This window comes from Pteropus vampyrus, unplaced genomic scaffold (genome assembly GCF_000151845.1).
Source record: "Pteropus vampyrus isolate Shadow unplaced genomic scaffold, Pvam_2.0 Scaffold45, whole genome shotgun sequence".
NCBI classification, from domain to species: Eukaryota; Metazoa; Chordata; class Mammalia; order Chiroptera; family Pteropodidae; genus Pteropus; species Pteropus vampyrus.
The window spans coordinates 1,665,624-1,690,649 of record NW_011888826.1 but is presented as its reverse complement, the minus strand read 5'-3'; the positions used below and the strand labels follow the sequence as shown (position 1 = coordinate 1,690,649).

The following is a 25,026-nucleotide window of genomic DNA, read 5'->3' as shown; positions in this document are numbered from 1 at the left end:
TTACTACTGTACTTGCTTTGCTGGTCTTTTCAAGAGATGTAGGACACTGACTAAATACATATTCTAAATTCTTGAGCACAACTTCTGTCCTGAATCTCTTTGTTGAGTAGATTGAATAATTTAGAAGGAAGCCTTAAGTACCCATTTATATTTCTCTGCCTTAAAGCTTACAGCAGGGGTTCTCTTCTTTTTTTCACCACTGAGAATTCCTTTTGTTATTCTTTTCTTCCATAGGCCATGCGTTTTGAAAGATTGTCTACTAACAACCTGAACTTACTAAATAATTTACCATTTTTTATTTATCATCCATAATTGGCCTGTCATAGCTTTTGTGTTCTTTGAGCACAATTTGAAAACCATAGGTGTGCTAAAAAGAGCTTGGACTTTGGGGATGAGAAGACTTGAATTAAAAGCCCAGCTGTGCCCATTAGGAATGGTGTGATGCTGGGCAAGTTATTTATTGGTACTTCATCTTAAAAAATAATAATCTCTTCATCTTAATAATAGGGATAGTGATCTGAACTTTGAAGGGTTGTTAGGAATATTAATGACTATGGAGTTCTCAGCATAATCCTGGCCACATAATATTAACGCATGTTAAATTATCTATATTCTATGAAGTCTATCTTAATACTTGTGATTATATGCTGATTTCAAGCCAAAAAATGCTTTTTAAACCTATGTAGATGGTAGTATTTGTTTGAGCATCCACATTGTAAGTTGCATAAGGTCTGTGACGTAATCTATGAAGAAAAATGTATAGAAACAAAGGAGGATGTATTTTAATCATGATTGCTTCAGCCTACCTTATGTATAAATACATTTTACATTTTATTCTTTCTTATGGAAAAACTAAATTTATTTTACTAATTAACCAGCCTTATTACAGTAGCAAGTTATATGCTTGTAGATCTCAGTGATAAGAACTTCGAGTCCAATGTTTGATCTGCAGATTCTGTATCTTAAGTCCATAGTATACTGTTATAATAATTCAAATAATTGAAGGTTTTTTTTTTTCCTGTTCTAAAATGGAAACAGGAATCTGGAAAAGAAGAAAATGAAACATTAAATTGTCTGAAATAAAATTGCTTCTAATAATTCTTTTGTCGTTGCCTTGCAGTCTACGAGAATCGGAATGTCAGTGAATGCCATTCGCAAGCAGAGTACAGATGAAGAAGTTACATCTTTAGCAAAGTCTCTCATCAAATCCTGGAAAAAGTTATTAGGTATAATTGATCTTCCCTGATATGTATTTATGATATTGTGGTTTTTTCACACATTTGGTTGTTGTATTTTTCTCTTTATGACTGTAAATGTACTGAAATTAGTGCCTTATAATAAGGGTGAGGAGTGTTAGTTGACCTCTTTGAGGGTTTTACTTTTTAAGCTAGTCAAATTTAGTTTCTTGTTTTGATACTTATAACCGGATTGCTTTTTTAAGTAACGAGAAACTTTTCCTCCAAGGGGAAGGTTGTCATACTTTTTGCAAAGGTTTTTGGAATGTTTTTCTCACAGAAAACTTGCAAGAATAATAAAAAGAACTCACGAATCATTTTTCTAGATAAATTTTTAGTATTTTCCATATTTATTTTGTTATATCTTCTCTTTTTCTCTATACGTATATACTCACACACACAAACTTTTTTCTGAACCATTTGAGATTTCATCGCATTTATCATCTTTTAATACTTAGACATCTGTTTCCTCAAAACAAGTTTATTTCTTCATGTAATCATAATACAGGAAATTCAGGAAATTTAACATTGGTATAGTTTGTGGATCTATAGTGCATGTTGTATTTTTGTGAGTTGTCCCAGTAGTGCCCTTTATAAAAACTTTTTGTTTCTCTTCTACAAGATCCAGTCTAGGATCATATATCTAGTTTACTAATCTGGAATACTCCTTTAGCCTTTTTATGTCTTTTCTGACATCGACATTCTGAAGAATATAAGCACCCTACAGCCTTTGTTTTAAAAGCATGTTCCTTATTTGGGGCTTATTTGCTATTTCCTGGTGATTTGATCAGATTGTGCCTCCACAATTAGAATACTATATAAGTGTGTTGTGTCCTCGAGGTTTCACCTCCAGAGGCATTTATGATGTTGATTTTGATAAGACAGTCAAGGTGTACACTAATAGCTTATTTTCCCCCTTGTATCTAATAGGCATTCTGTCAGAGATACTTTTAGATCCTGAAGCAATCTTGTCCTTTTACCTCCCAGTTATTTATCTGTTATCAATGTGGACGAGTGGATTACTATTCTATACAATGAATTATAATCTGTTATCCATATTTATTTTGATATTTACATTGTCCCAGATTTGACCGGCGGGGACCTCTGCAAACTGGCTCCTTTGTCCCTTTGATAAGCCCCCTTGAGTTTTTCGGTTTTTTAAAAAATTTTTTTACATTCTGGTACCACGCTGTATATTGGGCTCATTCATATTCCCTGCCCCAGCCCTGGAATCAGCCACTTCTTTAATTGGTCATTGGTGTTATATACAAGAGAAAACAGAAAGCAGCGAACCTTTGAAAATTTCAAAAGCAACAATTGTATTAAGAAAAAACCTGTTACTTATAAAGAGTTTGGAAACTAGGAACTAAAAATTGTAAAGCCTGTAAAATTTTAAGTCTAGTCTTAAGAGACCTAATGTAATATGTGATGCTGTATTGGATTCTAGACCAGAAAAAAACATTGCTCTAAAGCTGATTATTGAGATAATTGGCAGAATTTGCATAAGGTCTGTAGGTAAGTAAACAATTTTGTATCATTGTTAAATTTACTTATTTACCATGGTTATATAAATTAATTTTTTTATTCTTAAGGAATACACAGTGAAATATTTAGGGATAAAGGAGCATGATGTCTCTTATTTTCATATGGTTCAAAAGAAATATGTGTATACATGATGGTGTGTGTGTGGATGTGAATGAATGAATGAGGAAGCAAGTATGCCAAAACATTATCAGTTAGAGAATTTGAATAAATTTCTTTGTACTGTTCTTACAACATTTGTGCAGGTTTCAAATTATTTCAAAATAAAATGCTTTTTTAAAAAAGCCTAGCCTTTAAAGACATACTGAAACTCTGTGTTTGTAGTTCATTTAAATTTTGAATCTAATTCCATATTCTAAGGTAATTAAAGTTAGTCACAGAAAGTTGATCGAGAACCGTATACATGCATTTTTATTTCTAGAAAAATGGTTTACATGGCATGAGAGAAAAGAATGGACGTTACAGTTACGCTCATTTAATCTTAAAGAAGTTTTACGTTTATATTTACTATAGGTATCTAATTCCAGTACAAGTTCTCCTTTTAAAACATTTTTATTTACTTTAAAAGATTTACATGTTCATTAAATAAAATTTGGGGACTGGAGTAGGGGAAAAAAGTCATCCTTAAGTCTATCTCTTAATATAACCATCAGTTATTATCTTGTTGCATTTCTTGTCTTTTTCTCCTGGTGCATGGATTTTGCTTCAGCTATAATTTTACTTATGCTGTGTGTATGCGTGTGTGTGTATGTATGCATGTGTATATTTATATTTATATTGCCTTTTTAATGAAAATTTTTTGGTTTTTCCATCATCATAATTCATTTTTATTGGCTTCAAAATAATCTCTTGGATGACTACTGTCATTTAATCATTTGCCCGTTAGATTTGTTGTTTAACTTTATAGCTATTATAAATAATGTCTTGATGAATATCTTTCTGATTAAAACTTTTTCTTTAGACTATTAGCTAGATTTCTAGAAGATTTACTAATGCTACTAGGTTAACACAGTTTTGACTACTTAAGATGTACAAAGCAATGACCTATGTTAATGCATTTAATCTACTAACAATCCAGTGTGCTAGGTGCTATTGGAATCCCCATTTTATGATGAGGGAATTGAGGCACTGAGAGATCAAGCACCTTATGCACAGCTGCATTGGGAGGAAGTAGCCAGGCTGGTATCTGATCACAGACGGTCTGAGACTAGAGATGGAGCACTTTCCACTGGCTCAGCTCTATTGCCCACAATACTGTATTTAGATGGTAGGACTGTTTTTAAGGCTGTTCATACTTATTGCTCTGCTTTCTGAAGGGATTGTACCAGTTTACACTGTGCTCGTGATGTGTAAAGATCAGTTTACTGCTCCTCTCCAGCACTGGATCCTTGTTAGATAGTGTTATATTATCACCTTTCATATGCTTTCTACCCTCTTACTTTTGGAATATTTCTTAGTCCTTGCTATACACTTTAATGTCATTATTACTATTTGTTTTCTACCTCATAATACTCTATAATCTTTAGCTTGTGGGGCCTTCCAGGCGAATTACAGAGAATAATGGGACACAGTAAAATAGTATGTGAAAACTAAAGCATACGCTTACCTTACCTTGTAGGGGACTCGAATTGTATTTCAGGTTTGCTAACCCTAACCTTCATGAGATAAGTTCGAAAATTGCAATTTGGACCAAACTCTATATCAGTTTTCCTTATCCAGATTAGCATTATTAGTCATCTGAGGAACTTGAAAATTGTGATGCTCATGCCTCAGTGCCAGAGATTTGGATCGAAAGGATTGGGATGGGGGCTTGAGCATGAGAGTATGCTTAAAGGTTGCCTAGATAGTCTTAATATACAGCTGAATCTATGCTCTTCTGTATTCTATACAAAGGGATGTGGAGAGTTGAATTATTTATGTAGCTCTTAATACTTAGGTAGGGATCAGAATTTATGCAGTAGATCCAAACATTTTTTGAACTCAGTTTCAAGCCTGTTTTGGTTGATTTAAACATGAATATTTCTTTTCAGTGCTTTAATACTGTGTTGGCCTAATCTATTTTGAGTACCTTCTTTCCCAAAATCTAATTGCTCACCTCCTTAAGTCTTAAGGCTCTGTATTCTATATTACTGTACATATTACTTCAGGTAGAGGAGGTGCTGGGTAGGCTTTATTAATCCTGAAGTATTTTCTATGAAAATGTTTTTTGTTCACTACCCCTGAAACATTTATTTGTATTTTGGGTACCATCTTAAATTTTTTAACTTCATGAAAAATTACTAAAACAACATTGCTATCTGTACTTTATGTTTTCATTTTTAAAATGACAGTGCTGACATTTTTTTCCATCTTCTTTCCTTCCCTTTTTTCTGTATACTTTTTTCCCTTTCAGGTTCCACTGGCATATGAATGTGTGGTTTCCAACCAATGAGAGTTTATTTGGGAGTGCTGACTGAGCATTCATTGTGAAAAATACCCAAGTACATATGTTAATAGAATAGCCTGCATAAATTTTATTTACTTGTTGAAAATCTAGGATTTTAGGTTATTTTGTTGTTTTATAAATAGCCTGATAACATGTAGTAGTTCAGTGGGTTGTTTTTTTTTTTTTTTTTTAACAAATGTTCACAACTTAGGGATTTCATAAATTTTCAGATGGACCATCAACTGATAAAGATCCTGAAGAAAAGAAAAAAGATACTGCAATTACATCACAGAATAGCCCAGAAGCAAGAGAAGAAAGGTATTTTGCTTTCTGGAATTCATTTATGTTGAAAATCAGTTTTACTTGACCGTCACCTCTTCTGTGGTCTTATGATCCCATGTCTGTACTCTTCTATTTTCTAATCAAATGGAATTAGCAAATGTATATAGCCAAGTATTCTAAGTTTTCTTACAAGATTTCCTGGAAAATTAAGAGAGTTAGAAGACACTACATATATAGAAGAAATTATTTACATTGTACTCAACAAGTTTAATTGAATGGAATCTCTGGGATCACGCTACTTGAATTGACAATGGAGGTACTAATTAGGGATTCAAATGATTCAGTCCTCTATTTATCACATTTCTTTTTAGATTTTATTTTATTTTGCCCTGGATCTAAGTCTCCTTTCTGTTTTTATTTTTCTACCCAGGTTAGCTATTTGTCATAAGAACTTAAAATGCAAAATTCAGTAGCAAAGGGTTCAAATTATCTCTCAGCTCTTATGAATCCTCTGCATTTATTCTCTCCTGTCACATATAATGTACTGTGCCATAACCAGCACACTGACATAAAAGGCAATATGCCTAGTAGATTAAATATAGTTTCCCTTTTCTGGAGAAAGTTGTAGCTTAACACTTGACATTGATTTAGAGCATAGTTTTCAGTGTGGTCCTTGGAAGAGCAGGGAATCTGGCAACTTGTTAGCAAAGCAAATTTTTGAGCTCTACCCTGGAACTACTGAATCAGGTAATTATGGTTCTAGAAATTCTAGAAATATGTTTTTAACAAACCCTTCAAGTGATTTTGATGCACTTAAGGTTTAGGCTATTTTAACTTCATTTATTTCTCAGTATTTTCCCCAAACGGATAATGTACTCATCTTTTTTTTAGCTACAAAAAATTTCATACACTGTTATTTTACATATTAGTACTAAATAAATTTGATGATAAAGGAGGTAAACTAATGGTATGGTTAAAAACCAGTTATTAATAAAATTTATTCAGTTTTTCTATTTTGAGATAATTGTTGACTTTTAGAAAATTGTAAGACTAGTATAGAGAAATCCCAGTTACCCCAGTATGTATGTGCATATGTATATGTGTATATATACACATACACAAATGTTATTTTGAATCAAATAAGTCATTTGGAGACATATGCCCTGTATGCCCCTAAATACATGAATATATATTTTCTAAGAACAAGGACATTTTCTCACATATAACCACAATACAGCTGTCAATATCCAGAAATTATCATCGATACAAGACCTTTTTCATATTTCAAAAATTGTTCTAGTATCTTATTGCAAGGGAAAAAGATTTTTTCCAAAATATCATTCAGGATCACACCGTGCATTTAGTTATCATATCTCTTCAGTTTCTTTTTATCTAGAGTGATCTTCAGTATGTATGTCATTGTCTTTCATGAGATTTTTGAAAAGTACAGGCCATAATTTATGAATTTTTTAACAGATAGTTCCAATTGTCTAATCTGGTGACATTCAGAGTCACTGATTTAATGCCTTAAATATAAAATATAAAAGTATAGACAAATATTGGAACTAGATATTGAAGGAGGAGTAATTTCTTAGTATATTTTTATCAGTTTTATGTAATGGAAGTTTAGGGATAAAGCCTATCTACAAAAGCATGGAATTAACATGTTTGAAGTCTGATAAAATGGTAGGTCAGTGTCTCTCTCTCTCTCTCTCTGTCTCTTTCACTCACTCACTCACTGAAAAAAAATTTTAAGAAGATTGGAGAAACAAGTCTAAAAGAAGAGACAATGTTAGGTCTAATGACTTATAGCCAAAATGGGTTTTACATTTTAGGCATAAGAATTTAAGGAGAAAGTAATGTGGTTAAATGCTTACAAAGGAGTCACCAGAATGTAAAAAGTTGGCCAGCAATAGTGAAGTTAGTGAACAAAAAGCTCCGTTGTCCACCTGGACAGTTTCCAGTGGGTAAGCTAAGCGTTTGGCTACAGATACAGAGAGGCAAAAGCATATAATTGAAGCATTTAAAAAGTGGAAATTTAAACATTAGTTCGTTCATTGATTTATCACTGACAGGTGGTATGCTATGGACTATGAATACCGAGAGAAGTAAGTCCTGGTCTTTGCTCTTGAGAAGCCCCGTCTAGCAGGAGAGAACATACACAAAGTTCCCATAATACAAACCTGTGTGCAGACAGTATTTGGAGAGTGTAGGGGGAAGTCACAGACAGTTTCACAGAAGGAAATGACTAAACTTAGAAGGTGTACAAAATGGCATTTTGCCCACAGTGATCTGCCTGTGAAATTTGACAATGGGTTATGTTTTGGAGAGAAGGCAGGGAGGTATCTCCTTGTAGCAATGCATCAAATTAGATCTATGGAAGGTGAATGATTTAGTCTTTGGAAAGGCTTATGGCAAATATCTGTAATGTGATAAAAGCTAACTGAAACCAGTCAGAAGAATATTTTGATGAGGATTCAGTATAAGATGTCAGTCAGCAGTGGTTGAAATGATTAGGTAGGCTGGGAAATTACTAACCAGTCCTGATCGAGTTGATGTTTCTTGGGAGAAATTAAGAGATTTTTTTTATATTCTCACAGCTCACTTCTCAGTATACATGGTTTTTATCCTGAAGGGAGTGTTTTAAATGTAAAACTCATTGGTTGTCTAATTGGAACAGGATTTTTCAAACATTTTCTCCTCTCTGTTTTTGATTGAAAGCTGTCATATCCTCTGGTCCCATCACCTCACCCCTCTTCTTATAACCAAGATCTCTGCTTTTCATTGTATTGAGATGTAATGTGTATTTCTTTATTAAAAATATTGTTTAATGTTTAAAAGGAGAATCAAGGTTAAATGTTATAGTTGGTTAAAAAAAGACATGAGACTTGTCTCATCTTTATTATAATTTTAACTTTAATCTATATGCAGGCAGTTTTTTTGTTTTGTTTTGTTTTACTCTAAGGGTTACTGAAATACTATCTCATTTATTTAGACTAAAATTTTTTTTTGTTTTTAGAGAGTGATAGTAATGATATTACTTTGAGTTTTTCCTAATTTCTTTTTGGCGTGTGTGTATTTTAGTAGCTCCAGTGGCAATGTAAGCAGCAGAAAGGATGAGACAAATGCTCGAGATACTTACGTGTCATCTTTCCCTCGGGCACCAAGCACATCTGATTCTGTACGGTTAAAGTGTAGGGAGATGCTTGCTGCAGCTCTTCGAACAGGAGGTAAGTTTAGCGTACATTGTTTCAGAGCTCAGTCCTTTGCTCATGACCACCACCAACACCATGTGCACCTCTGTATTTGTTCTACCGGCAGCATACTACTCCCAGTGCTTAGCTCAGGGAGTAGTTGTTGCTGATAGAGGTTACTAGAGGCAGAGAGGTATACGCATCATAGGGCTTTTGCTTATTACTTTGTAATTCCAAGAAAGAGTTTCCTTCAAAAATACGGATGTTTCCGCTGATTCATAGTAATTTAAACTTTTTTCATAACTCTTTTTTCCCCCACATTTAATCTGCAAACTAATTACTTCACCCCTCCCCCTGAAAGATAATGATGATATATTTGGGTCCCATTGTTAAATGTTAGTGTAACATAGTTTGTAAGTTTTGTATTCATAATTCCATATTTTACTTTTTTAATTGGAAAGAGATCTTGATTTATATCTGGGAGCTCTGATTTGAAGATATCCATTCTTATATAAAAATTTGGCTTTAAAGTGTCATATTTAAGAATATTTACCATCTTTTACAATTCTATTAATACTGAACCATAGTTAGTATAACCTATTTTTCTCCTTACTCTGCACTTTCTACTTTGATTCCTTTACTGTTTTTTTATATATTTTTTTCATATTTCTTCGTAGTTTCTTTTTATTTCCTCCTATCCTTTTGAATATTTGCATAGGAATCTTCTGATTGTGTCCATATATGTGATTGGCAGATGTGAAATGAATGGTTTCTTTGCACTGAAGCCTGAGTCACGGGAGACGAGACAGTTCTTTCTATAACTTTCTCTACTCTCTGCTGGAACAACCAGACTTTATGGAATTGCCTGCTAAATCACTTACTTCCCCACTGCTGAGGGATAAGGAGTCATCAATGCAGAGCACTGTGGACATTAGGTGAATCCAGAGGAGGAGTCCAGTGGGTAGTAAAGAGACCGGATTCTAACGAAACTAAACTAAGAGGATTCTTCTTAGAAGGCAAATAGGGTTGAAGAAATATGAATGCAATTTAATTTACTCTGTATTGCGATTTTCTTTTAATATGTTATAGTCACTTATTCTTGACAATTCTTTTTGTCTGTGTTTAGATGACTATATCGCTATCGGAGCTGATGAGGAAGAATTAGGATCTCAAATTGAGGAAGATATCCTTTGTGTGTATATGCATATTGTTTTAAGTAATCTGCTAGATAAATTATAAATTTTTCTTCCTGTATAGAATTTTTTTTTTTTATTTTACTTGTTTTCCATAGTTTCCATCTTGATTGTATTGTTTTGGTGGGAAAGAAGAGGGCCATTCATGTCATTTTATTCTTCTGCCATTCACAAATAGAACACAGAGTCTGCCTTGCAAATTGAGAATGGACCATCTCGACTGAAGTTGTGCAAAAGCGCATGGAAAACCCAGACACCAGAAGAGTGAAGTGGGGTTTCACATTTTGGGGAGAACTCAGCAAAGCATATATAACACCCTGAGTTCATTAACTGGAGGGAAGGGTCTTTATGCTGGGCACCATGGAGAGGGCCCTGGGAGTGGGGCCTTGCTTGTAAGTATGGGGAGCAGGGAACATCTAGGTGACAGTGTGATGGTGACACTATCCTTGTTGAGGAAATAGCCTTGTAAGAAAGTGTCCTCTTCAAGGGCTCAGTCTCTGCTGTGGCCTCTTCTTTTGAGAAGAATCTGCTAAACTAGCTTCTTGCTGAGTTGAGGGACGAAATGAAGCTTCAGTGCCAGCATGAATGGTGTCTTCTCATAAGGTCTTTAAAGGAATTTGTAGTTATTGAGACTTCTAGAATCCTTGGTAGTAGAATTCAGATTTGGACAAGTTAAAGCTTGTGTAAGTTCAAGCTCTTTTTCAAAAGTTTTCTCACTGAGATTGAGTACCTGAGTTACTATTTGAATTCCTGTTATGTGCTTCTGGCATTAAACTTAAGAAGAAAGCATTGCTCATTTATTCACAGCCGAAAAATACAGTCAATGTTACTTGCCAGTTACAAATGAAAGACTCTGGTAGGAACAGTGCCTTGTTGTTAATCTAAATTTGAATCTTTTTATGAGCTGCTTAGAAATTTCAGGAATTCTTATTTTGGCAGAATAGGGAAAAAAATGATCTTACCTTTATAATTTAACCTTTTTCCTTAATGGCCTATACCTATATATCAAGAAATAAGGAATACAGACATGAAATACAAAAACAGAGTACGAAGTAGAATATCAAATCTTAAGGATGCAAAGAATCCAAATTTAAGGAAGAATGTACTGTGTGGGAATATTTCTCCTGACTTATTTGCTAGAATGACGGCAGAGGTGAGTATATCTGAATATAATGTTTCCATGATATGACTCCATGATGTCAGATGTAAAGCCTGTTTAAATCATGAACTACTATATAAATATTACATATGTAATAAGTCATTATTATCTATTCTAATATATTTATATATACAGTACACTAGATAAATACAACTGGATCTGTTTACTTTGTCCCTTCCACTACTCTGTCATGGTCTTTGGGTGATTGCATCTGTACCATGATTTTTGCTTTAAATCATTGTCTGAAGACAAAAGTATTTTAACTTTTCGAAGAGTTGAATTTCTAATTGCAAACAGACTTTGAAATCTCTAAGCTTTTTTCATGGTTAAACCCTACAAAATTGGTCACATCTTACTATTTGTTAAAAGGAATGATGGGAAAAATGGAATTTATAGCTGGCTATTTATAGACATGGGTTTTCATAGATAATAGCTGTAGTGTGTCTGCAGTCCTACTTAAAGCATTTAAGAGAGTGAATTTGTCTTTATAGCTAATAAAAATTGCTATATTTTTAAAATCCATTTTTCAAAAAGGTATAAAAATAATTTAAAACTTTTACACAGTAGAGAATGTAGTGTAATGAAATCCTGTGTATCTGTCAGCAAAGCTTCAAGTATTTTCAAGAATTTGTCACCCTTTTCATCTATCCCTTTTTTCTTCTGAATTATTTTCAGGCAAATCTCAGACATTATATTCTTTTACTTTTATATACTGAGAGGTATCTTTAAAAATATGATATTTTTCTTAATGACATTGTTATCACCAAATCCAGCAAGGCTATCAGTAATAATCCCTTGGTATTATCTAATACTTAGTTCATATTAATTTTTTTCTGGTTGTGCATTTACTTTGTTTCAAGATTCAAAGTCTACACATTACCTTTAGTTCTGTCTTTTAAGACTGTGTGTGTGTGTGTGTGTGTGTGTGTGTGTGTGTGTGTGTGCGCGCGCGCGCGCGCACGTGTATAGAAATCTAAAGCAATTTTTCTCCTACCCATTTCTGTTTTTTTTCTTCATGACATTGACCTGTTGAAGAAACCGGTTTTTTTTTCTTCTATAAACCAGAGTATTAATTGTTTCTTCCTCATGAGGTTATTTAACTTCTCTGTCCCATTTTCTATAAAACAGAAGCTAGTTCTGCAGGCTTGATAACCTAAGAGTTCAACTTTTTTTTTTCCGTAAACACTATATAAGTAGTGCTTTTTGCTTCACATTGCAGCACAGCAGGAGACACATAATGTCCCGTTGCCCTACTCTTAGCATACTGACATTGATCAGTGGGTTTGGGTACTGACAGCCTGATTCCTCCATTGTAAAGTTCTCCATTGCCCTTTTATCTAATGTGTTCATCCACAGGTGATCCTAGCCTGAACTGGTGAGGATTTATTACGAATTGTAAAATAGTGATTTCTAAAATTTTGTCATTCTTTTCACATTTATTCGCTATGTTTCTTTGATAAAGAAGCACTTTCTCTTATAAACTTGGGCGCTTGGTTACCCTGTTGGTTTGGATAAGAAAGGCAGGATAAATGTGTAATTCTTTCCTTTCAGTTAATAGTTATCAGAATGAGCGGTTGGTAGTACCCTAGTAACTGCCAATGAGAGATTTTGTTGCTCTTTTCGCAATGTGTGTGCTCTCCTTTTTTAAGCATCAGAATGGACTTGTGACTTTTTATTTATCCAGTGGGGATTGGTTCTTTACAGTAATTTATTTTGATGGCTGAAGAAATTTTTCTGTCTTTGGCCACTGGAAGCTTGTTCATTTTAGCTCTTCTGTCCATCTGACTTAAAAATCTTTGGTAGCTTCTGTGTTTTTTGTACAAGAAGATGACCCTAGCTTATCCTGTGCATTTCTTGACTCAAAACTGGAACCTGATATTTCTCCAAAAGTTCTTTCTTTTCTGAGAGAGGGCAGTGGTACAGATCACTGGACTCATTGCTCCAGGATTATAGTGTTTACAAGCCTTCAAGGAATTATTACATTAGTTTTCACTTACAGACTTACAAGTATTTGGAGAAATTTTAAAAGGAAGCAAACTCTTATGAGTCCTTTGAGGAAAAATATTGTTTCACTTTTAAAACTTTAAAAGTTTATTTTGGTTCTTTTATTAAGCTAATTGAACAATAAAAGCATTCAGGATATATTAGAACACTCCTGTAACTGTGTATTATGCCACCTTCCTTACAGGAAATGGCTAGTGATGAGCTCAAAGAGATGCGGAAAAACTTGACCAAAGAAGCCATCAGAGAGCATCAGATGGCCAAGACAGGTGGAACCCAGACTGACTTATTCACATGTGGCAAATGTAAAAAGAAGAATTGTACTTATACACAGGTTTGTGGTTGTTTATAGATTCTTATTTTCATATTAAGAATGTTTGCAATTCCTGTTTCAAAACAAGTAGTAAAGTTAATTACTAGTATGCTTTGATATTTTTCAAGAGATGTGATTTCTTAAGTGTAAGAATGCTTTCTTAATACTAACAGATTCCAGTTAATTGAAAACAAGTTATATTTATAATTTCATGGAAATTGTTACTGTGAAAGGTATATTAATTAAATAAAATTAATAAAATACCATAGAATTTAATAAAATGGCCATGTTCTTTAAGAGATAATAAACAGTTGATTATTGGTTAGTATGTAAAGAGGTTATCATTCTTTTTATTTGGCAGGTTCTTACAATTTAAGGAAAGTTCTTTGTTCTCCCTCACATGGAGTGTGGATATTTGTAGCTTAACTAGTTTCCAGATATTTATTCCTTTTTTGCAACATATTGATGCCTTTTATATTCATACATGATGTGACTAATCTTCCTTTTTATTCTTGAACAGCTGAAAAGAGCTATGTTACAGTTATTTTCATTGTCCGCATGTGAAAATAATGCTTTATCACTGTCACTAAGTTTATTTGCCAGACAGGATTTTGTGCTGTATCTATAATCTGCTAAATCAAAATTTTCCCCTGAAATAATAACTTATTGTTCCATTTCAGGTTAATAGAGATTTAGAAAATTGAATTTTCTGCATGATAGAAAATTAAGCACTTAAAAAAATAACATTACTAAACTCTGTATAAGTTGTAGAAAGGAACTTTTACTTAAAAAAAAAAAAAAAAAGGTAATATGTTCTCAAGGTTAAAATCCAAAAGGTAGAATAGATTAGGAGCGGAAAGTTCCCCCTCCACTTTTGCTTGCACAGCTGCCTGGTTCCCCTTTCCGGAGGTAAACCAGGATTACTAGTTCATTTTGTGGCTTTCTACATATTTTATGTATATACATGCAAACGTGAATTTTTTTTTTCCCCATTTTTCTAAACACATATTAGCACATTGAATAACCTAATGCCCGTTTTTTATTTTTCAAAGATTCATAACCCTCCATTTTCAGGTATACTTTATTTAACCATTCTAAAGTCCTTTACCTTTTTGAAGTGTTTCGTCTAGTCATAGTTGTATATTTGATATTTTAGTATTTTATTTTGTAGAGGTATACTACTCATGGTTACTAAAATATATCACCATATGAAAGTGGGCTCAGAAAATTCTGAGTTGTTTGCTTTATTTTCTTTTAATCAGTAGAAAAATCTCAGCAATAAAATTTCTATCCTAAAAATGCCACATAGTAGAAAGTATTAAGTATAAACAGAAAGATACTTAAAAGTTAAATCTTTAAAACATACAAAATAGAGGTGATGTACAGTATTTACATAATCAGATTATAAATAGCTTTGATAGGAAACTTTTTTTAACAGAACCTAGTCTAGAGATGAAGTCAGTATAATTTTCTTAGAATCAAAAATTCTGTCTTTAGACAGAAGACTTCCAAATTTGTTGGCAAAACAACAGATATAAAAGAGTTACGTGTCATTGTTGGTTGGCATGTGCCCCACCAGGGGATCAGAATTTTTCCCAGAGAGCAAAGGATTCCTCACAGTTAGGACCCTAAATAGCAATATTAAGTATATGCTGCTGTTTTGAGAATGGCTCTTTATCTTTCTTCGAGCTTTTCAGGTAAAAGTCATGTTAATAGTTTATGGGTATCATGAAGCTTCTGATCTTTGAAGTGTTGATATATCTAATATTAAAACTAAATATTCATTATTCAGAATGCAGAATTGTTAGTATTTAGTTTCTTGCCTTCACCTCTCTTCCTCTTTTCCCCCATAACTTAAACTTCAGAATAACTTTGAACTTTAATAATGCTTTGTCAAATTCATTCAAGAGTGTATAGTTTAAAGAAATAACTTTTTTGTTTTTGAGACCTTTGGTTTCCGTAATTCTCTCCAGTGGAGAACTTCAGAAGTCTATAATTTTGTGTAGATAAAATTTTAAAAAGTCATCTTAGCTCATTTATTTTTGCTGAGTTCTCTTATTGTTTTTAAATTTTTAGTTGTAAAATATGTACAACAAAATTTACTGCCTTTACCACTTATAAGTATACAGTTCAGTAAACATTTATTATGTCGTGTCAATCTCCAGAACTCATTTCCTCTCACAAAACTAAACCTCTGTACCCATGAAACAACAGCTCTTCATCTCCCCTCTCTCCCACCTCCTGGCAACCACCAGTCTCTGAATTTGGCTCTTCTAAGTAGTCAAATGTGTAAATGGAGTTACACAGTACTTGTATTTTGGTGGTTGGCTTATTTTATGTAGCATAATGTTTATAGAGGTTCATCTATGTTATAGCAAGTGTCAGACTTTCCTTTTTAAGGCTGAATAATAATCCATTGTATGTATAATACCAATTTTGTTTTACATTCATCTGTTGATGGACATGGGGTTATCTCTACCTTTTTTGGGCTGTTGTGACTAGTGCTGCTGTGAACTTGAGTGTACAAATATTCTTCTTTGACACCCTACTTTCAGTTCTTTTGGGTACATACTCAGAAGTGACATTGCTGGATCATATGATCAATGTAAAGTACCTACCTACTTTTATAAAATTGAGAAAATACAGAAAAATATGGATAAGAAATTGAAAATTACCTATTAATCTGCCATCCAGAAAGAACAACGGTCAATATTTTGCTGCATGCAATATTTTTGTGGATTTTTCTGAATCTAGTTGAAGCTAAAGACTGTATTTTCACTTAGCTACTATAATGTAAGCATTTTTCTCTTAATTGTGTTTTAACAAAACCTTCGTATATGTCATAATAGCTGTATGATATTCCATCAGGTTGAATGGACTCTAACTTAGTTCATTATTTCCCTGTTGGTAGTTTCCAGTGTTTGTGCTATTATAAAGTTATACTATTCAAACATTCTTATACAGAGACTTTTCATCCCCAAATTTTTTATTGAGGAAAAATTGACAAATATAATTATATATATTTAAAGTGTACAGTGTGATTTGATACACAGATATATTGTGAAATGATTACCAGAATCAAGATAATTAACACATCAGTCACCTCACATAGTTAACTCTTGTGTGTGTGAGAATGCTTAAGGTCTCTTCTAGCTACAGTCACCATGCTGTACACTAGATCCTCAGAACTTCTTATAACTGAAAGTTCGTACTCTTGGATTAATATATCCCCATTTCCCCTTCCTCCAGCCCCTGGCAACCACATTCTATTCTCCATTTCTATGAAATAAGATTTTTTTTTAAGATTCCACATATAAGTGATACCGTAAGATATTTATCTTTGGCATATTTCACTTAGCATAATGCCCTCCAGGTTCATCTGTGTTGTCTCAAATGGCAGGATTTTCTTCTTTTTTTTTATGGCTGAATAATATTTCATCTTGCATATATGCCACTTCATTCATTCGTTGAAGGACGTTTAGGTTGTTTCTATATCTTGGCTCTTGTGAATAATACTGCAGTGAATATGGGGGTACAGATATCTTTTTGAGATATGGATTTCAGTTCCTTTGGATGTATACCCAAGAGTAGGATTGCTGGATCATACAGTAGTTCATTTTTAATTTTTTGAGGAACCTCCATACTCTTTTTCATAATGGCTGTACTAATTTATATTCCTACCAACAGTGTATGAGGGTTCCCTTTTTTCCACATTCTCACCAACATTTGTTATCTCTTGTCTTTGATAATAGCCATTTTAATAGGTTGTATTTAACTGTGATTTTCATTTGCATTTCCCTGATTAGTGATGTTGAACAGTTCACAGATCTTTGTATTCCTAATTACCATCTTAGATCAGGTATCAAGTTCCTAGGTCACAGAGAATGGATATTTAAGGCTCTTACCTCTTTGCTATCTAACTTTTAGTAAGGCAGTTTTTGTCAGAATGAAATATCCTTAATTTTTACATCTTTGCTAATTTGTAAGAAAATTGACATATCTTTTAATTAACATTTCTGTGCTTCTTAGTGAGGAAATTTTTTCATATTTGTTAGCTATATATAAAAAGTATAGTATGTGACATGATTTTCCTGTTTATCTGGGATAAATTAAACATGAAAAAAGGACAAATAAAGAAGGACTTAGAAAAATGAAGTTTAGAAATGTGTGTTCTTTTCATTATTTAGCTTATTTGAACTTGTTTCAGGCTCTTACACATTTTGTTGTGGTGCCATTGTGGTTATTATATATTTTCATGTAGAATGCTCTTATTTAGGTTGGACTTTTTATGGTACTATAAAAAGTAATATTTGTCACTTGCTTTTGCTGCAGGTACAGACCCGTAGTGCTGATGAACCGATGACAACATTCGTTGTCTGTAATGAATGTGGAAATCGATGGAAGGTATGGTGCCTTCTTGGATTCACATTTTACTAACTTATAGTGGAATGATTTCTTCAGGTCTTTTCATAAGCCTGTTTAGATACCTAAATATATACATGTGCTCACACTGGTCAGTACAGTGGGAGTCCATGACTAAGCATTTGTAATGGAATATATTACTTTGTACCCTGTTAGAAATAGAGTGTGAACTCTCCTACATCCATATGGTTTCGGTGCAGGAATGACAGGATTGAACCTTAAATGTGCGGTTAGTGCATAACAGCTCTGTATGTACTATAGTCAGTTGCTTTGACTCTTGAGCTTCCAGAACGTCTATCCATATATATGACTTCTCTTCATAGGTCTTGATTCTGGAAAAATTACTCTACTTTACTGAAATCCAGTCCACTGGTTTTAGTGTTTATCTTAGGAATTGCAGATGAGCACAGTCACGGTTTAGCAGGCTTTGCGCCAAGCCTTCGTATTGCCTCTAGATGCTGTAGCCCCACATAGGCATGTTCGTGTTATGTAAATCATTCATTCATGAGTGACTTTTTTGAGCCACAGAAATATAATTTAAAGTTGGGAGGAGAATTAGACATCAGTCCTAAGACCATTTTTATTATTAACAGATATGAGGATGTTGTTAAGAGTGTGGGCTTGCAGAAGCTCACACAGGAGTATAGTCTTTGGAGCCAGATAGGTTTTGATCTCCTTTGCCACTTATCCTTACTGAACTGTAATTTTTTTCATGTATTAAATGTAAATAATACCTACATTACAGGTTGTGGTGAGGAGTAGAGATAATATACTTGAAGTGCCTGATAATTGTTGGTGTTCCAAAAATGCTGGCTATTTTTATTAGTTTTTGTTAAGTTTGTACAAGATTTTTTTTTTTTTTAAGTTAAACTTACATAGACTTTTTAGTCTAATGTTTATTTGGAATTATTCACATAGTTTAAAGCATTTTCTGAAAATCAGACGTGAATTAAAAGCCAGACACTGGGGGAAATATCCTCCACAAATACGGTTTGGGAGTTTTGGCCCTAGGCACTATTTTAGAGGTTGAGGCCAGTACGCATGTTATTATATACAAAGATTCAGTTACAAACTGGGAAGATGACTGGTATTGGAGAGTTCGTGATTTGAAACAGTGTCTCCTATCCTGAGTTGGCAGAAGTTTTTGCATTGGACCAAGAGAGGGACATGCACATATTTTTCTCAATCCTGTTGAATGAACCTGGCTTTTCCAAATAGCTCTCTTAGATTTGTTTTACATGATAGAGTATTATTATTATTATTAGTGGGCACATTGAGTTTGTTTGGAATACATGCATTTTGCAGTATAAGCACTTATTGGATTTAAGAAAGTTCAGTTTAATGTGGAAAGCTGATGCCTAAGGGGCTTACTCTAGAAGTTCAAATTTGGAATTAATTTTTTTAATCTGAAAACATTAATAAGGGAGGTTCTTTTATTTAAATTTTTAAAAATTAAATTTATGGGAGTAACATTGGTTAATAACATAAATTTCAGGTGTATAGTTCTATAATACATCATCTATACTGCATTGTGTGCTTATCACCCAAAGTCTAGTCTCCTTCCGTTACCATGTATTTGATTCCCTTTACCCTCTTCATCCTCCCCCTACCCTTCTTCCCCTCTGGAAACCACCATACATACTGTTGTCTGTATCTAGAAGAGAGGTTTTTAATTTAAAACATTTTATACTATTTCTTTAGTTATATATTTCTACTCATTCTAAGTTGGAAAAGTCAAACACTTAAGATAGGTGATTATTCATATCTGAAAAATACAGCATATTTTTCAAAAATGCTTCTTTCTCTAGCACTATAAAATGCTGTGTTAAATGGGGGAAGAGGTACACCCTATTGTCTATATTTAAAGTTCTCACAAAATATTTCTTCTTTTTTGACAGTTCTGTTGAATTGGAAGAATTGGCAAAATGTCTGGACCATTAAGAAAATGGATTTTGTAATTAGCTTTAAAACTAGGCCAAGGAACTAGGTTTTCTGCAAGTCAGGTTTTTAAAGTGACATACACCCCTTGGTTAGTCTTTGTTTTTGACATAGCATCCTTCCTTAAATGCCTTCTGTAGTTTCAGATCAGTAGGGAGACTACATAATAATTGTATGGTATCCGTTTCAAACATTTCTTTTTCATTTTTATAGGTAATCGATATTAAACTTTTATCAATTAAACTTTTGGCAATTTATTTTTACCTTTTTTCCTTCTTAAAGGGAAATGTACCTTAACTTTTTTACAGTCTGAAACATACAGAGTAGAAATGTTATTTTCACTTAACACATAAATGAAAATTACATTTTTTTTTCCATATTGGCATGTACCTGCAAATGTTAACAGAGAAGAGAGGTAATATAATTTTAAGTTTATCAACTGTGGTGTGTATTCAAATAATACTTGAGCAGCTCAACTAAATTGTACATAATATTTGAAGTAGCATATGAAATTGGTTTTAATTATTATATTCACAAGTCTGGGATAATTAGATTTTTTTTTCATTTGTAACTAACCGTGACCATCATTTCTTGTAATTTCTTGTACATGTTTATTACTTGTTCCTAATAGATTTTACTTTTGGAAACATGACTTGACTTTGTTGAAATCAGTTTGGGTTTGTTGTCTGTTTACCTGTTTGACTTCATAGTGGATTTTAGTTTTGCAGAACACTGTTTAGGTTAGTAGGCTTTTCATAAATCCCAGCACAGGCAGAGAATGAAAGCTCCTGGCAATTTTCTTCCCCTCATAAGAAGACATACTGGGAAGAAAACATTAGCATTTTAGTATAGTGTAATTATAAGTAGTTCATGACTTGATTTTGATTTGGAAATCTATACTGACCAAGGATCAAGTTTAAGGATTATATAAATTCTTTCCATATGGAGGTTGATAGAAAATATTTTTGTCCTAAGTCTAATTGGCTGACTTTTTCTGTTACACAATGAATGAGGTTGTTGAACAAACTGAATATATGGCCTATAATGCAATTTGTTTTATAGTACAGATCTTACAATTAAGTTTTACTTTTTGTTTAAGTGTGTATCATTTGTTTTGTTAGGATAAGAAAAAAATGACTTTCACTTAGGTTCCTGAGGGCACACTTGCTCTAGTACATCTTAAAGGCCACTGTTCCAAAGTTCACATTTTCTCATGTTGCATCTGTATTCTGTCAGATACCTGCAGAAGGACCTAAGCATATGCTTTGCAGTCCCCTTTGTTCCCATATTCTCATTTGTTATTGGAAATAACTTGACGTAACACAGAGACGACATTTAAAGGTCCATGTTAAGACCCCACCTATAAGAATCGGCCCACTGGTATCATTCCACTTCTGCTTTGTCAGTTCACAGATTAATATTTTGTTTTATCATTTGAAAAATAAAGTACATTTTTGAAAGAATGAATTTTAAGAAGAATAAAATTAAAATTGTCCCACTTTTAAATTTAGTGATCCATTTTAAAATTTGTAATTCAATAAAGTTTCTTGTTATTAAATTGTATCACCTTTTGTCATTTTATTTAGACATTGAAGCTTGCTTTACCTGTTTAAAAAGTTCTCTCCCAACTACTAAGGTGTTCGTAAAGTAGTTTTAATTAAGCGATGCCTGCTGGTTTTAGGTCAAAACATGCAGTAGTACAGCATGTTTCTCTTTTTCTGGACCCCTGGTGAGGGATGCAGGTGTGAGGAGAGTGTGTGAGCACATCCCATGTGTGTACTTAATGTACTGTGAGAGACCAGTAAGTGAGTCTGACTTACTGCCGAAAAATAGTACCCAGTTATAAAGTAACTGGAAGCAAATGTTATCAAGGGTAATAATTGATAATATTTTATTTCCAGGACAAAGTAACTGTGTTAAATGAACATATAGAGGAATTTAGTCAAATATAGTGACAATTAATGAATAACCATCCTGGGAAAACAGACAGTAACCACTTGAGTTTTCTTACTCACCTGAGCGGTAATGAGCATTGGTTTTTAAGTTTTGTTAAGCCATGGCAAAAGTTCTGAAGTATTTATGTTTGTAAAGTATATACAATTTGTAAGGTATATACAGATTTCAATGTTCCAAACAGTTTTAATGTATTAACAAGACAGAAAAATAACAAATTATACTTTGAGTTTTTATAGGTACATAATAATTATCCTTACAGGCCTAAGTGTAATTTTTGGATTTGAATTAAATTTCTCAAAAACTAGTTATGATTGTGATTTAAAGAGTTTTAATCAACAATTATCCTCCCTCCCACCAACACACACATTTAGCTGTAGAAAATTAGCCATTCAAGAATATCCCATTGGGAAATGTAATGTGAATAATCACTGACATAAAATCCACTTATTTCTGTCAGTTTTAGAAAAGAAAGTATCAGCATTGACGATGCTATTTCACAGTAAATGGAACAGTTACTGACAAGTTCCTAGGTGGTAAGAGGAGAATTGTGTTGAAGGAAAGCTCAAGTAAATTGAAGTCAGTCAAAAGTAATAGAGAAGTATATTGGGGAAATGTCATCACGTGGCTGTGTTAGATAACCGTAGCTGTAATTTAGTCAAGATGGAGTTGGTAAGTTTTTATGGGAAATTTGTTCACTGCTGTATCTTTAGTACCTAGAGGAATGCTTGTCACATAGTAGGTACTCATGAAATAGTTTATCTTAGTTATGTTTGTATCAGTGCCGCACATTTCTTGACTGTATAGGAGCTAAGATGTGAAATGATGAAATGTTCCGCAGATCGAGGACCTTCAGAGGTAGGATAGATAACTACTGGTTGACAATGCTTTCGACTCCAGCTTTAAAGGAAGAAATGTAATGAGCTAGAGTCTTGAGAGATCTCTTTTGGCACTTTAAATCTGCAAAGTGATACAACAGTTTTATTATTAATTTTAAAATGTTTTTTTCAAATAAACCAGTATTCTTTTATCCAGTAGTTCTGGTTTGGCCAACAGGTGGATGGAAAATGAAAGCACTGATGACTACCTCGAATGACTTACCTTGTTCTGGTCCCTCTCCCTGGGTGCTATAGAAAGACAGCAAAGTATATTTTTTCTCTAATGGCCATGACTGCAAAGAAAGTAATGACATTTCATATGTGATATGTCATGTAGTCTAGTGAAATTAGCCCAAGTGTTTCCATAATTGGGTGACTGAACTGCTTTGAAATAAAGGGACTTGTTTTACCCTTAAATGTTTATAGTATATAAAGTTATTTTTGTAATTCATGTGAATGTATAGCTGATATTTAAAAAAGAAAAAAAAAATGAGCGCTGGAATAGAATGGCATAGCTATTTCATCCTTTTGGCACCAGTTCCCAAAACATCTTTTCTGATTCATTTAGGGCACACATCATTTCCTCATGACCTTGGTGGCTCTGTCATTCTCGGTGTCCCACTCCACCCCATGCTCTTTCCCTGGGATTACTATATGAAAAATGGGAGCTCCCTGTACCATTTTGCCGACAATATGTAGAGACCCTTTGTGTGTGATGAAGCCTAGGGCAGTTGAGATGGAGGGAAGGTTTTGATAACATTGAACTACTGGATTCAGCCTTGTGAAAGCTAGAACTACCCTGGATTTCCTGTTTATGAAATCCGATCAATTTCCTTTGTGTTTAAGCTGGTTTGAGGTACATTTCTATAACAAGCAACTGAAAAAAAATATTTTTTTAATCCTAAATTATTTTGGATGAATATTTGAATTAAATAAATGTTTAATGATTTTACATAATAATACTGATACCAGAACATCAAAACCTATAAGAGCAATCTAAGATTCCCAGTTTATTGCAGAAGCATAAGTAATCTGGAAGAAGCATTAGAGTCACAGGTCAACATCAGGCTGATTTACCTCAGAATTATTTCCCTGATCCATCCCACCCCCTGCCCCTTAACTGCAGTCGTTATCCTCTTTTTAAATTCATCAGAACATGTCCATAGGCCAAATGCTTGTTAATCCTCTCCCCTTTAAACACTTCTTAAATTGAAATATAATCGACATATAACATTATTAGTGTTAGAGGGGTACATGATAATGGTTTGCTGTATGTGCATATTGTGAAATGATTGCCTCAATTAGTTAACAGCCATCACCACACATAGTTCCAAGCTTTTTTTTTCTTGTGATGGCAACTTTTAAGATCTCTTTTAGCAACTTTCAAATATACAGTGCAGTACTGTTAACTGAGGATTCAGTTAACTGCAGTACAATATAGTCACCATACTGTACATTTAAAAAACTTAAGTAGATAATTTTTTTTATTCAGACTAATTGTTCTTAGACTAATCAAGTTATAACTCCTAGTTTTCTGATTGTCAACATTTTGATTATTTAATTGCCTTTCCAAAATATTCCTCTGGGACAGTTAATTTAAGTGGATAGATTATAATGGCAAGGCCACAATTTCATCCCCCATGAGATTAAGTTGGCATTACTCAGGAAAAACCCTGCTTGGTGACAGCTGTACCTCAGATAATTCAAAATAGAAATTTTTGATTACACAACATCAGGAAGCAAAGTTTAGATGATTTAGTTTCAATTTCAGTAACAAAAAAAGCCCTCACTGTTTGACTTGTGTGACACATAAGTATTTTTATATCATAAGGCCGATTTTTTGTGTCATATTCAATGAGAAAAGTTGGCTAGCAGAGCCTTCATGAGTTCAGACAGAAGAGAGGACTGTTTGGAGGCTGTTCTTAACACCCTGTGACACTGGTTTTATTACCTTTGTCTTTTAGGTCAAAATCATTAATGAGTGAAGGTAATATTCCTGGCTCTAATTTTCTCCATTTTCTGTCTCTGTGTTTGTATGTATGTGCTTATAGGGGGCTATCTAGTCCTCTTTAGAAAATTGGCATTGCATAGTAAAGAGCCTGGGCTTTCGATCTGCCCAGATTCAAATCTAACTACCACTTAGCCAACCTATGGGACTTGGACCAAGGCACTTTGCCTCTCTGCCTCATCTGTAAAGAGAACACCATCCTGACCCTTTTAGGGTTGTGGGTAAGGACTAAATAATTTATAAAGATCTTGGAATACTACTCAGCTTAGTCAGGAAGGGCGATTTTTTTTTTTTTTTTTTTTGTAATCTCTGTTATTAACATTACAAATGGATACATGTTATACGTGTCCTACAACTTGCTTTTTCATTTAACAACTTCAGAACACTCCCTACTGGTGCATATAGATGCTTCACATTCATTTTCACCAGAGAATGAGTTTAAAGTATTCTCTTTTAAAATGGATAGTTTTCGATGTTTTGTTG

General features: G+C 33.5%; 1 protein-coding gene across 1 annotated transcript in view; it reads left to right on the top strand.

The window, feature by feature from the left end:
* The window catches only part of TCEA1 (transcription elongation factor A1), a 35,492-nt gene extending 14,976 nt beyond the window's left edge, over window positions 1-20,516 (top strand). Inside the window, exons 3-10 of the mRNA XM_011359159.2 lie at window positions 1,121-1,226; window positions 5,433-5,520; window positions 8,569-8,714; window positions 9,805-9,861; window positions 10,870-11,024; window positions 13,219-13,365; window positions 17,677-17,748; window positions 19,665-20,516. Of these exons, the coding sequence (XP_011357461.1) occupies window positions 1,121-1,226; window positions 5,433-5,520; window positions 8,569-8,714; window positions 9,805-9,861; window positions 10,870-11,024; window positions 13,219-13,365; window positions 17,677-17,748; window positions 19,665-19,673 (780 nt within the window). The 3' untranslated portion in view covers window positions 19,674-20,516. The remainder of the gene's footprint in view (window positions 1-1,120; window positions 1,227-5,432; window positions 5,521-8,568; window positions 8,715-9,804; window positions 9,862-10,869; window positions 11,025-13,218; window positions 13,366-17,676; window positions 17,749-19,664) is intronic.
* The last annotated feature ends 4,510 nt before the right edge of the window (window positions 20,517-25,026 follow it).